At 44.5% G+C, this 15,000-nt stretch overlaps 1 protein-coding gene across 1 annotated transcript in view; it reads right to left on the reverse strand.

Annotated features, from left to right (window-relative positions):
• Positions 1–11,491: 11,491 nt before the first annotated feature.
• The window catches only part of LOC139372924 (kinesin heavy chain-like), a 27,107-nt gene continuing 23,598 nt past the window's right edge, over positions 11,492–15,000 (reverse strand). Inside the window, exons 22-25 of the mRNA XM_071112795.1 lie at positions 14,942–15,000; positions 13,314–13,418; positions 12,051–12,267; positions 11,492–11,807 (exon numbers count right to left, since the gene is read on the reverse strand). The exon at positions 14,942–15,000 is cut by the window's right edge and continues 13 nt beyond it. Of these exons, the coding sequence (XP_070968896.1) occupies positions 11,710–11,807; positions 12,051–12,267; positions 13,314–13,418; positions 14,942–15,000 (479 nt within the window). The 3' untranslated portion in view covers positions 11,492–11,709. The remainder of the gene's footprint in view (positions 11,808–12,050; positions 12,268–13,313; positions 13,419–14,941) is intronic.

A 15,000-nucleotide genomic window follows, 5' to 3' on the forward strand; every position in this document is an offset into this window, starting at 1 on the left:
TTCAGTGAGGTATCTTTTCAGAAGGACCAAACGTGAACAGGGACTCTATGGGGTATGAGTTATACATGGTATCAAGGGAAACCTCTGTCCTGCAGCACCGTCTGTCCTAAACATGTTATAAACCTCTGTCCTGAATCACAGTCTGTCCTAAACATGTTATAAACCTCTGTCCTGAATCACGGTCTGTCCTAAACATGTTATAAACCTCTGTCCTGAATCACGGTCTGTCCTAAACATGTTATAAACCTCTGTCCTGAATCACGGTCTGTCCTAAACATGTTATAAACCTCTGTCCTGCAGCACCGTCTGTCCTAAACATGTTATAAACCTCTGTCCTGAATCGCGGTCTGTCCTAAACATGTTATAAACCTCTGTCCTGAATCACGGTCTGTCCTAAACATGTTATAAACCTCTGTCCTGAATCGCGGTCTGTCCTAAACATGTTATAAACCTCTGTCCTGAATCACGGTCTGTCCTAAACATGTTATAAACCTCTGTCCTGAATCGCGGTCTGTCCTAAACATGTTATAAACCTCTGTCCTGAATCACGGTCTGTCCTAAACATGTTATAAACCTCTGTCCTGAATCACGGTCTGTCCTAAACATGTTATAAACCTCTGTCCTGAATCGCGGTCTGTCCTAAACATGTTATAAACCTCTGTCCTGAATCGCGGTCTGTCCTAAACATGTTATAAACCTCTGTCCTGAATCACAGTCTGTCCTAAACATGTTATAAACCTCTGTCCTGAATCACGGTCTGTCCTAAACATGTTATAAACCTCTGTCCTGAATCACGGTCTGTCCTAAACATGTTATAAACCTCTGTCCTGAATCACGGTCTGTCCTAAACATGTTATAAACCTCTGTCCTGAATCACAGTCTGTCCTAAACATGTTATAAACCTCTGTCCTGAATCACAGTCTGTCCTAAACATGTTATAAACCTCTGTCCTGAATCACGGTCTGTCCTAAACATGTTATAAACCTCTGTCCTGAATCACAGTCTGTCCTAAACATGTTATAAACCTCTGTCCTGAATCACGGTCTGTCCTAAACATGTTATAAACCTCTGTCCTGAATCGCGGTCTGTCCTAAACATGTTATAAACCTCTGTCCTGAATCACAGTCTGTCCTAAACATGTTATAAACCTCTGTCCTGAATCACAGTCTGTCCTAAACATGTTATAAACCTCTGTCCTGAATCACCGTCTGTCCTAAACATGTTATAAACCTCTGTCCTGAATCGCGGTCTGTCCTAAACATGTTATAAACCTCTGTCCTGAATCACAGTCTGTCCTAAACATGTTATAAACCTCTGTCCTGAATCACAGTCTGTCCTAAACATGTTATAAACCTTTGTCCTGAATCGCGGTCTGTCCTAAACATGTTATAAACCTCTGTCCTGAATCACGGTCTGTCCTAAACATGTTATAAACCTCTGTCCTGAATCGCGGTCTGTCCTAAACATGTTATAAACCTCTGTCCTGAATCACCGTCTGTCCTAAACATGTTATAAACCTCTGTCCTGAATCACAGTCTGTCCTAAACATGTTATAAACCTCTGTCCTGCAGCACCGTCTGTCCTAAACATGTTATAAACCTCTGTCCTGAATCACAGTCTGTCCTAAACATGTTATAAACCTCTGTCCTGAATCACAGTCTGTCCTAAACATGTTATAAACCTCTGTCCTGAATCACGGTCTGTCCTAAACATGTTATAAACCTCTGTCCTGAATCACGGTCTGTCCTAAACATGTTATAAACCTCTGTCCTGAATCACGGTCTGTCCTAAACATGTTATAAACCTCTGTCCTGAATCACGGTCTGTCCTAAACATGTTATAAACCTCTGTCCTGAATCACGGTCTGTCCTAAACATGTTATAAACCTCTGTCCTGAATCACGGTCTGTCCTAAACATGTTATAAACCTCTGTCCTGAATCACCGTCTGTCCTAAACATGTTATAAACCTCTGTCCTGAATCACAGTCTGTCCTAAACATGTTAGAAACCTCTGTCCTGCAGCACTGTTTGTCCTAAACATGTTAGAAACATTACAGTCTATCAATGTTTACATGAACTTGAGGAAATGATGTAATCTACTGTAAATACTGTAAATTCTCTTGATTAATTCTAATCGTATCAACCTGTTACAACTGGAATAGGTGATGTCATATGTAGAGACAGACTATCTAGTACTGTAGGTCCCCCCTTTAAAGCACACATCCTTACACCTGACAGCCGCGGACCCTGTGGCTGCTACTATAGCTTATCATAATACTATTTACCAGGCTTACTGTCCTAAATGATATAGCAGTGTTGTGATGTTCCATATTGGACATTAAAAGGAGGTCAGCTGCTCTGCATGGTTGAATATGTTGTCTTCTGCTGCCTACTCAAACAAACTGTCTGTGTGTGTCTGTGTATCTGTGTGTGTGTGTGTCTGTCTGTCAGTCAGTCAGTCAGTCTGTCTGTCTGTCTGTCTGTGTGTGTGTGTGTGTCTGTGTCTGTCTGTCTGTCTGTCTGTCTGTCTGTCTGTCTGTCTGTCTGTCTGTCTGTGTGTCTGTGTGTGTGTCAGCCTGGGTGGGCTCTGACCCTGTGATGACATTTTGTCTCATCTGTGACCTACTCTATGGTGTCTCAGAAGGCTATTCTTACTTCCTACCCTGGCCTGACATGCACCGATCCCTCAGATGCCTGTCATCAGCAGCAACACAGTGGCAGACAGAGTCAGTCATTCTACCATCCACTCGTGTTACTATTTCAAGTTTAACTTCCATGTGTAAGGAATATATTGGAAAACTTACTCATTCACTGACTGTACAGAGGGACTATACTTGAAGATGACTATCTGACACAATAATTAATCTCGGGTTACCCAGAAGTACTTCTGTGGAGAATGCCGTTAAAGGAGCAATATGCAGGAATCGCTCCACCATTTCCTGGTTTGTAAAGTTCTCATAGTTCTCCTGATATCAGTTTATGTGCCAAATCAAGCAGTAGTAGATCTTTAACCTAAATTATTGTATTTTCAGCTGTTTGAAGCTGGTGTACAAAACCGAAAGTAAAAGACGAGGAAATTAAACACGGGAAGCATAGAAATAGCGTACATCTACCTCTTCTTAGATTTGCTTTCAATGAGAATGACAGATCTATAACTCACAATTATATGTGAATTTGGTCAGGTCTACCCAAAAAGTTACATATTGCAGCTTTAACAATTGTGCAAAGGAAGGAAGTCTCCTCCCTCGCAAACGGAAACTCCTCCCTTCCGCTAATTTCACCCGTGTTTATCACGGCCAAAAAGCACATGTTTGTTATCATATATTTTTATGATACCAACAATTATGACTTTGTGACTGTGGTATCTAGTGGAAAACTTGTATTATCTGCACATGGGGTTGAAAATCACAGCACCAGTTTATGCACCGCCAATCGCCCAATCCTGATTCGTCCAAATAATCAACGACAAAAACCCCAAACCAGGAACTACTGCTACTTGTAATCACATAACTCTATGCAAACCTTGATTATCGCCTTTTTATCTGTCCATGATAATTTTTCCACAATAATTTGTATTTATTATTTAACCTTTCTTTAACTAGACAAGTCAGTTAAGAACAAATTGTACCCCGGCCAAATCCGGATCAACACTGGGCCAATTGTGCGTCGCCGTATGGGACTCCCAATCACGGCCTGATGTGATACAGCCTGGATTCAAACCAGGGAATGTAGTGACGCGTCTTGCGCTGATATGCAGTGCCTTAGACCGCTGCGCCACTCGGGAGCCCAAATGACAAAATAATAAAAGAATATGAAAGTCATGTCAATATGAAATACAACTTTCAGATTGAAAGTGAAGCTTGTTTTTCAACCTCTGCCCACATGATGTGTCAGTTACCTCCTCTTAAACTCTGCTGGTCTTGCTAGGGGGCACTTAGGGGTTAAGACTGCCTTTGAGGCGCCTGCTTAGCCTGCTTAACAGGGCTGATCGCTCCTGAGCCCCCAACGGCCCGTAAAACAGACAGAAGAAAGTGTTGGAATCCCTCTACGACATGAACAATTAGTGCACTGACCTCTGGCCGCTGGAGGAATGTTAATCCAGACAGATGTAGAGATAAACAGAATGCACATAACACAGAATAATACTATTTAGCACTGGGACAGCACATTCAGTAATAACACTACCAGGGCTGTTCAGCACTGGGACAGCACATTCAGTAATAACACTACCAGGGCTGTTCAGCACTGGGACAACACATTCAGTAATAACACTACCAGGGCTGTTCAGCACTGGGACAGCACATTCAGTAATAACACTACGAGGGCTGTTCAGCACTGGGACAGCACATTCAGTAATAACACTACCAGGGCTGTTCAGCACTGGGACAGCACATTCAGTAATAACACTACCAGGGCTGTTCATCACTGGGACAGCACATTCAGTAATAACACTATGAGGGCTGTTCAGCACTGGGACAGCACATTCAGTAATAACACTACCAGGGCTGTTCAGCACTGGGACAGCACATTCAGTAATAACACTACCAGGGCTGTTCAGCACTGGGACAACACATTCAGTAATAACACTACCAGGGCTGTTCAGCACTGGGACAGCACATTCAGTAATAACACTACGAGGGCTGTTCAGCACTGGGACAGCACATTCAGTAATAACACTACCAGGGCTGTTCAGCACTGGGACAGCACATTCAGTAATAACACTACCAGGGCTGTTCATCACTGGGACAGCACATTCAGTAATAACACTATGAGGGCTGTTCAGCACTGGGACAGCCCATTCAGTAATAACACTACCAGGGCTGTTCAGCACTGGGACAGCACATTCAGTAATAACAGAGAACATATTTATGAGCATGGAAGAGGATACCAGTTTCAAAAGAGCATGCTCTGCTAGATGGCCCATTCATAGTCCTACAAGCATATCAGAAAACCCCACACTAGTATTATACTTCAGATGATACTTCTACTCAAAATCCCAGCACAAGATATATATCCAGTCATATAGATAGAGGACTGTATATGTTTCCCAAGGAGGATCAATGACACGAGCCCTTTAGTCATCCCTGAAATATCTCTGATAATCTCTCTGACATGAGAAGCACAGGGGATGGGGTTGATGACGGCTGTACTGACAGTCTCATGATGACGGCTGTACTGACAGTCTCATGATGACGGCTGTACTGACAGTCTCATGATGACGGCTGTACTGACAGTCCCATGATGACGGCTGTACTGACAGTCTCATGATGACGGCTGTACTGACAGTCTCATGATGATGGCTGTACTGACAGTCCCATGATGACGGCTGTACTGACAGTCTCATGATGATGGCTGTACTGACAGTCCCATGATGACGGCTGTACTGACAGTCCCATGATGATGGCTGTACTGACAGTCTCATGATGACGGCTGTACTGACAGTCCCATGATGACGGCTGTACTGACAGTCTCATGATGACGGCTGTACTGACAGTCTCATGATGACGGCTGTACTGACAGTCTCATGATGACGGCTGTACTGACAGTCCCTTGACAAATGGAGGTATTTCAGTAGTAAATGTCCTGACAGACAGGAAGGAACCGTACTGACACCAACAGATTGAGATTCCTCATGTAAAGCCTTTCAACAGCACCGTGCAGAACACACCCGTCAACAGCACCTTACAGAACACACCCCTGTCAACAGCACCTTGCAGAACACACCCGTCAACAGAACCTTGCAGAACACACCCCTGTCAACAGCACCTTGCAGAACACACCCCTGTCAACAGAACCTTGCAGAACACACCCCTGTCAACAGCACCTTGCAGAACACACCCCTGGAATGAAGAAATGAAGCAACCACGACACGTCTCTTGGGACGCCGACAGTAGGCGACGATGTCTTCATTAATCCATGTCACAGCATGACACACACGTTCCCTGAAGGCACTGACATCCTTCTACGGCTACAGACTTCGTCTAAACTTTAAAGGGATGTGTCATCAATTAAAGTGGGTCTCTAAATAACCTAGGACAGAAACAAGGTCTGTCATATGTCACATGTGGAACAGAGAGGTAATGTGGAAGATTCTGGCTGCATCTAATCTGTATGTGTCTGGAACAACTCAACGCTTTGCACGAAAGCACACAAGATGCCCAATGTTCCTTTGAATCAATGATATGACTTGCTGCTTTTTAAAGCTAAGAAAATGTCCACACAGCTTCTAAGTCAATCAGCCTGCAGGACTCTAGAACTCAGTAGTAGCAAAAAGATGAACAACAACTATTGCACAACATTGTTTAGAAATATTTAAAGTAGTGTTTGTGGCACAGGCAATATTGACAGGAATGGGGAACAGTTGCCCAATGTGTTGTCTGACTTATACTCAGGTTACTGAAATGCTAGGACGGGGTGACACAGTGCATGGGAAAGTAAACTGAAAAACACAGTCAGAGAAATCCAAACACATCCCATACATCTCTGGTTCAACAAACAGACCCTCTGAACCAACCCACTTAGTACACAACACATTGACAACACATTGACTGATGAATGGACTGAGTCGGTTCAAAACCAATTCATACAAGGTTTTTAGTAATACCCACACGGCAATCATAGACACTGATTAACATGAATCTTGCAATGATGAATAGACAATAAAACACGATGCATTGCTGTTGTCCACATTTTGAAAATATTGTGTTTATAAACGTGCAATCATTTAGTCTGTTATGAATAGATCGGTAAGTAGTGTGTTATGAACAGATCAGTCAGTTTGTTAAGAACAGATCAGTCAGTTTGTTAAGAACAGATCAGTCAGTTAGTAGTCTGTTATGAACAGATCAGTTAGTAGTGTGTTATGAACAGATCAGTCAGTTAGTAGTCTGTTATGAACAGATCAGTTAGTTAGTAATCTGTTATGAACAGATCAGTCAGTTAGTAATCTGTTATGAACAGATCAGTTAGTTAGTAATCTGTTATGAACAGATCAGTCAGTTAGTAGTGTGTTATGAACAGATCAGTCAGTTAGTAGTCTGTTATGAACAGATCAGTTAGTTAGTCATCTGTTATGAACAGATCAGTCAGTTAGTAATCTGTTATGAACAGATCAGTCAGTTAGTAGTCTGTTATGAACAGATCAGTTAGTAGTCTGTTATGAACAGATCAGTCAGTTAGTAGTCTGTTATGAACAGATCAGTCAGTTAGTAATCTGTTATGAACAGATCAGTTAGTTAGTAATCTGTTATGAACAGATCAGTCAGTTAGTAATCTGTTATGAACAGATCAGTCAGTTAGTAGTCTGTTATGAACAGATCAGTTAGTAGTCTGTTATGAACAGATCAGTCAGTTAGTAGTCTGTTATGAACAGATCAGTCAGTTAGTAGTCTGTTATGAACAGATCAGTCAGTTTGTTATGAACAGATCAGTCAGTTAGTCTGTTATGAACAGATCAGTCAGTTTGTTATGAACAGATCAGTCAGTTTGTTATGAACAGATCAGTCAGTTAGTAATCTGTTATGAACAGATCAGTTAGTAGTCTGTTATGAACAGATCAGTCAGTTAGTAGTCTGTTATGAACAGATCAGTCAGTTAGTAATCTGTTATGAACAGATCAGTTAGTAGTCTGTTATGAACAGATCAGTCAGTTAGTAGTCTGTTATGAACAGATCAGTCAGTTAGTAATCTGTTATGAACAGATCAGTCAGTTTGTTATGAACAGATCAGTCAGTTAGTCTGTTATGAACAGATCAGTCAGTCTGTTATGAACTGATCAGTCAGTCAGTCTGTTATGAACAGATCAGTCAGTTAGTAGTCTGTTATGAACAGATCAGTCATTCATATTCATCGGACAACACATTGGTCTATTCACACCACTGACTGTCTGTAGACCTGAACATGAAGATGGGAGAGGGATTTAAATCCAGAGCTATTAGTAAATGACTCATTAAGATACAAGTAACCTGTGCAGGTGTGTCGGGGTTAGATGTTCTCTACGGACCAATGGGCGGTACAATACAGAGCAGAGCCTGGATTTCATATGGCTACAACAGAATACAGTGTGTAATTCAGTTCTGGATTTCATATGGCTACAACAGAATACAGTGTTCAATTCAGTTCTGGATTTCATATGGCTACAACAGAATGCAGTGTTTAATTCAGTTCTGGATTTCATATGGCTACAACAGAATGCAGTGTGTAATTCAGTTCTGGATTTCATATGGCTACAACAGAATGCAGTGTTTAATTCAGTTCTGGATTTCATATGGCTACAACAGAATGCAGTGTGTAATTCAGTTCTGGATTTCATATGGCTACAACAGAATGCAGTGTTTAATTCAGTTCTGGATTTCATATGGCTACAACAGAATGCAGTGTGTAATTCAGTTCTGGATTTCATATGGCTACAACAGAATGCAGTGTTTAATTCAGTTCTGGATTTCATATGGCTACAACAGAATGCAGTGTGTAATTCAGTTCTGGATTTCATATGGCTACAACAGAATGCAGTGTTTAATTCAGTTCTGGATTTCATATGGCTACAACAGAATGCAGTGTGTAATTCAGTTCTGGATTTCATATGGCTACAACAGAATGCAGTGTTTAATTCAGTTCTGGATTTCATATGGCTACAACAGAATGCAGTGTTTAATTCAGTTCTGGATTTCATATGGCTACAACAGAATACAGTGTTTAATTCAGTTCTGGATTTCATATGGCTACAACAGAATGCAGTGTGTAATTCAGTTCTGGATTTCATATGGCTACAACAGAATACAGTGTTTAATTCAGTTCTGGATTTCATATGGCTACAACAGAATGCAGTGTGTAATTCAGTTCTGGATTTCATATGGCTACAACAGAATGCAGTGTTTAATTCAGTTCTGGATTTCATCACTGTTGAACTTTCAGAGCATGACATGTTTTACCTCCTCCAATGCTGAGTAGATTTGACTGAAGTTTTGTGGTGAACTGCTTGTGTGGACGTGCTGTGTGGACGTGCTGTGTGGACGTGCTGTGTGGACGTGCTGTGTGGACGTGCTGTGTGGACGTGCTGTGTGGACGTGCTGTGTGGACGTGCTGTGTGGACGTGCTGTGTGGACGTGCTGTGTGTGAGAAACCACGACGACACCGAGGAAACTGTGACTGTTATCAACCCTCTATGTTAGATAGCAGGTGTTCCACTCCTGGACACATCAGAGCTCGACATCATTCAGTCATGTTTCATCAACCAACTAAGAAGCTTGTGTAAAACTTGAGTGAAGTTTCAATAAAAACAAAACAGTTTATGTTAAATATCTTTATTTATTCGCTTCGATTTAAACATTTCAAATGAATTATACACCATGCAGTTAGAATTGCCATGAATCAATCATATTCCTGCTTTTATTTGGAGCCTCCATAAGATCACAGGCAGAGTTCAAAGCAACATCTCAAAGCTCATTTTCCATGTGGTGCTGTTCCTTCATTGAGGGAACGTCTTACAACACCCCACAGCCATACTACGGTGAGCAGCTATAGGCCTGGCGGTGAGAACGGCAACAATGTAACCATTTACAAATGGAACACACGTCTAGAACCTTATGTACATATATCCAAATCATGCTCTGAGATCATCAAATTAAAAGCATAACAGAAATGATCAACACATACTTGGGGAATGGATCTCCATTCAGATTAAACATAATTCACTTCCTGATGACATTTATTTACATGACTTTTACTTAAAATGAGTTTATATTAGGCGAGTCAGTTACCTAGACATGTTTATTTACAATGACAGTTTGGCAAGTGGTGAGAGGCAAGTACGGTGATAAATAACTAAAACAATTGGAGCCACATTGTAAGTAGAAAGTTTACATTACATTTTTTTTTATACCAATTTCTCTTTCTGTTAGTGTTTTGGATATAGAGTGTATTGCACTGTTCGCCAGGATCACTGCATGAACATCTCTGATTGGCTGATCAGCATCACTGCATTAGCCTAGTATGGATACAGTGCAGTGCACTAAGCTGTCAAACACTGCCCTCTAATGGTGGATATTGAAACCTACCTCACAATTTGAGGCTCTTGGTAAAATTGGGAATTTTACATGGTCTCAACGCAGTGGTCATTACAATCAGTTGCATAATTGAAATTAAAAACTGGGTGGTTCGAGCCCTGAATGCTGATTGGCTGACAGTCGTGGTATATCAGACCGTATACCATGGGTATGAAAAAACATGTATTTTTACTGCTCTAATTACATTGGTAACCAGTTTATAATAGCAATAAGGCACCTCGGGAGTTTGTGGTATAGGGCCAATATAACATGGCTAAGGGCTGTATCCAGGCACTCCACGTTGCGTCGTGCCTTAGAACAGCCCTTATACCACACCCCCTCGGGCATTATTGCTTAAATAGAGCACAGCTTGTTTTGTAAGTGAATTAAAACATTACATTCAAACTTAGCTTATTTTAAGAATAAAGTGTCCCTAAAAGCATAGGTAAACCATGATCAATATGCTTACCAATACAACAGAGCAAAAACAACGTGCTGATCATAACTGAAGTAAAGGAATATGGTGCAAAACACAGTGCAGGTGGGCGATCATTCCAGTCTGAACTTTGAACTTCTTCAGGTGAACTATCATACATTCCTAATGCAGTCGGAAAAGCAAAGGATTCTTCAACAACAAGTAAAGATCATGTTTACATTACTGTGACTGTCATATGCTATACAACGTGGTTCTTAGTGATGGCATATCACTCTCTGTTATATACATGTAACCATCTATCAGCACACAGCTTCCCCTCCAAGACAACACTACAATGAAATATATATGTACATGAACAACGGAAAAGAGAGAGACATACGGTATGTGAAAACTATGAAAGATGCCACAGAGTAGAGTGGAAGGGGGCAGAGGGGTCTTACTCCTAGACCCAGAGGAAGGACAGGAGGATGAGGACAGAGGGGTCTTACTCCTAGACCCAGAGGAAGCACAGGAGGATGAGGGCAGAGGGGTCTTACTCCTAGACCCAGAGGAAGGACAGGAGGATGAGGGCAGAGGGGTCTTACTCCTAGACCCAGAGGAAGGACAGGAGGATGAGGGCAGAGGGGTCTTACTCCTAGACCCAGAGGAAGGACAGGAGGATGAGGGCAGAGGGGTCTTACTCCTAGACCCAGAGGAAGGACAGGAGGATGAGGGCAGAGGGGTCTTACTCCTAAACCCAGAGGAAGGACAGGAGGATGAGGGCAGAGGGGTCTTACTCCTAGACCCAGAGGAAGCACAGGAGGATGAGGGCAGAGGGGTCTTACTCCTAGACCCAGAGGAAGGACAGGAGGATGAGGGCAGAGGGGTCTTACTCCTAGACCCAGAAGAAGGACAGGAGGATGAGGACAGAGGGGTCTTACTCCTAGACCCAGGGGAAGGACAGGAGGATGAGGGCAGAGGGGTCTTACTCCTAGACCCAGAGGAAGGACAGGAGGATGAGGGCAGAGGGGTCTTACTCCTAGACCCAGAGGAAGGACAGGAGGATGAGGGCAGAGGGGTCTTACTCCTAGACCCAGAGGAAGGACAGGACAGGAGGATGAGGACAGAGGGGTCTTACTCCTAGACCCAGAGGAAGGACAGGAGGATGAGGGCAGAGGGGTCTTACTGGGAATGGGACAGTCTGTATCTACCACACATGCACTCGTGACTCAGGGTCTAGATTCTACATGGTTACTTGGTGCTGAGGTTGTAGCTGTGGCTGTAGAGGCCTCCTCCTCTGATGACTGTAGGGGAAGACAGGGGGTGTTGGCCTGGCCGGATGGGCTTAGCTGGAAGACAGAACATAGTCATCAATACAAACACACACTGCCACCCCCACACACTCCACCAACCCACCCTCTCCTCCCTCCCTCCCCTCCCTTCCCTCCCTCCCTCCCTCCCTCCCTCCCTCCCTCCCTCCCTCCCTCCCTCCCTCCCTCCCTCCCTCCCTCCCTGTCTCCCCCCTTCCCTCCCTCCCTCCCTCCCTGTCTCCCCCCTTTCCCTCCCCCCTCCCTGTCTCCCTCCATCCTTACCGATCTGAGCAGAGGTTCCTCGCCTGGCCATGTTCTTGGCCCTGACGACCTCCTTGATGCGGTCCACCTCTAGCTGGTAGCGTTTCCTGTCCCTCATAGCGTTCTCCTTGGCATCCTTCAGGGCATTCTCCAGGGCCTTGACCCGCTCGGCCGTGGCCCGCAGACGCTTCTCCAGCTTGGGAAGCTCGCAGCGCAGGTCCGCGTTGTCACGCACCAACTGGGAGGGAGAGGGGGGACACAGGGAGGGAGGGAGGGAGGGAGGGAGGGAGGGAGGGAGGGAGGGAGGGAGGGAGGGGGGAGACACAGGGAGGGGGGGGGGACAGGAGGGAGGGAGGGAGGGAGGGAGGGAGGGAGGGAGGGAGGGAGGGAGGGAGGGAGGGAGGGAGGGAGGGAGAGGGGGGACACAGGGAGGGGGGGGGAGACAGGAGGGAGGGAGGGAGGGAGGGAGGGAGGGAGGGAGGGAGGGAGGGAGGGAGGGAGGGAGGGAGGGAGGGAGGGAGGGAGGGAGGGAGGGAGGGAAAGGGGGGAGGGAGGGAGGGAGAGAAACAGAGATATGAGGGTCAGCTTACGAAGCTTGCAGCGCAGGTCCGCGTTATCACTGCCAGAAGGGGGCAGGAATGTTAATAAATCAATCAAATGTATTTATCATTTTGAACAAATCAAACAATCAGACGATACATTTTCTCCACCTGCAAAGATGTCCCAGTACAGTACCTGATTAATAATGTCCCATTACAGTACCTGATTAATAATGTCCCAGTACCTGCTTAATAATGTCCCAGTACAGTACCTGCTTAATAATGTCCCAGTGCAGTACCTGCTTAATAATGTCCCAGTACAGTACCTGCTTAATAATGTCCCAGTACAGTACCTGCTTAATAATGTCCCAGTACAGTACCTGCTTAATAATGTCCCAGTACCTGCTTAATAATGTCCCAGTACCTGATTAATAATGTCCCAGTACAGTACCTGCTTAATAATGTCCCAGTACCTGCTTAATAATGTCCCAGTACCTGATTAATAATGTCCCAGTGCAGTACCTGCTTAATAATGTCCCAGTACAGTACCTGCTTAATAATGTCCCAGTACCTGCTTAATAATGTCCCAGTACCTGATTAATAATGTCCCAGTACAGTACCTGCTTAATAATGTCCCAGTACAGTACCTGCTTAATAATGTCCCAGTACCTGCTTAATAATGTCCCAGTACCTGATTAATAATGTCCCAGTACAGTACCTGCTTAATAATGTCCCAGTACAGTACCTGCTTGTGGACTTTAGTGAGTTGCTCCAGGTTATTCTCCAGGAAGGAGATCTTCTGTTTCTGGGCGGCGCTGCCCACTCCATCCTCACAGTCCAGCTCTGCACTCTGAACACAACAGGAGAGAAGAGAAACATCAGTCAGTCTGTCAACACAAAGCACAGACTACAGACTACAGAGCACAGACTACAGAGCACAGACTACACACTACAAAGCGCACACTACAGAGCACAGACTACAGAGCACAGACTACAGACTACTGCCAACTCTGCACTCTGGACACAACAGGAGAGAAGACAGACAGTCAATACAGACTACAGACTACTGCCCACTCTGGACAGAACAGGAGAGAAGACAGTCAATACAGACTACAGACTACTGCCCACTCTGCAATCTGGACAGAACAGGAGAGAAGACAGTCAATACAGACTACAGACTACTGCCCACTCTGCACTCTGGACAGAACAGGAGAGAAGACAGTCAATACAGACTACTGTGCACTCTGGACAGAACAGGAGAGAAGACAGCCAATACAGACTACAGACTACTGCCCACTCTGCACAGAACAGGAGAGAAGACAGACAGTCAATACAGACTACAGACTACTGCCCACTCTGCACTCTGGACAGAACAGGAGAGAAGACAGACAGCCAATACAGGCTACAGACTACTGCCCACTCTGCACTCTGGACATAACAGGAGAGAAGACAGACAGTCAATACAGACTACAGACTACTGCCCTCTGCACTCTGGACATAACAGGAGAGAAGACAGACAGCCAATACAGGCTACAGACTACTGCCCACTCTGCACTCTGGACATAACAGGAGAGAAGACAGACAGTCAATACAGACTACAGACTACTGCCCTCTGCACTCTGGACATAACAGGAGAGAAGACAGACAGTCAATACAGACTACAGACTACTGCCCTCTGCACTCTGGACATAACAGGAGAGAAGACAGACAGTCAATACAGACTACAGACTACTGCCCTCTGCACTCTGGACATAACAGGAGAGAAGACAGACAGTCAATACAGGCTACAGACTACTGCCCACTCTGCACTCTGGACATAACAGGAGAGGAGAGAAACATCAGTCAGTATATTAACACAGAGCACAGACTACACACTACAGAGCGCAGACTACAGACTACAGAGCACAGACTACAGACTACAGAGCGCAGACTACAGACTACAGAGCACAGACTACACACTACAGAGCACAGACTACACACTACAGAGCACAGACTACAGAGCGCAGACTACACACTACAGAGCACAGACTACACACTACAGAGCACAGACTACAGACTACAGAGCACAGACTACAGACTACAGAGCACAGACTACAGAGCACAGACTACAGAGCACAGACTACAGAGCACAGACTACAGACTACAGAGCACAGACTACAGAGCACAGACTACACACTACAGAGCACAGACTACAGACTACAGAGCACAGACTACAGAGCACAGACTACAGAGCACAGACTACAGAGCGCAGACTACAGACTACAGGTCCTCACTGAAAGACAACAGACTACAGACGAGTATCTCTGACATTCTGCAGACAGGTTGGGGCATTCTGATACACAGCCTCTCTTACATGGGGGAATACCTCCTTACCTTCTTGACGCGTGTTGTGAGGTCTTGAACAAAGAGCCTGCGTAGGTTATGAAGAGTCT

This window comes from Oncorhynchus clarkii, chromosome 18 (genome assembly GCF_045791955.1).
Source record: "Oncorhynchus clarkii lewisi isolate Uvic-CL-2024 chromosome 18, UVic_Ocla_1.0, whole genome shotgun sequence".
NCBI lineage: Eukaryota > Metazoa > Chordata > Actinopteri > Salmoniformes > Salmonidae > Oncorhynchus > Oncorhynchus clarkii.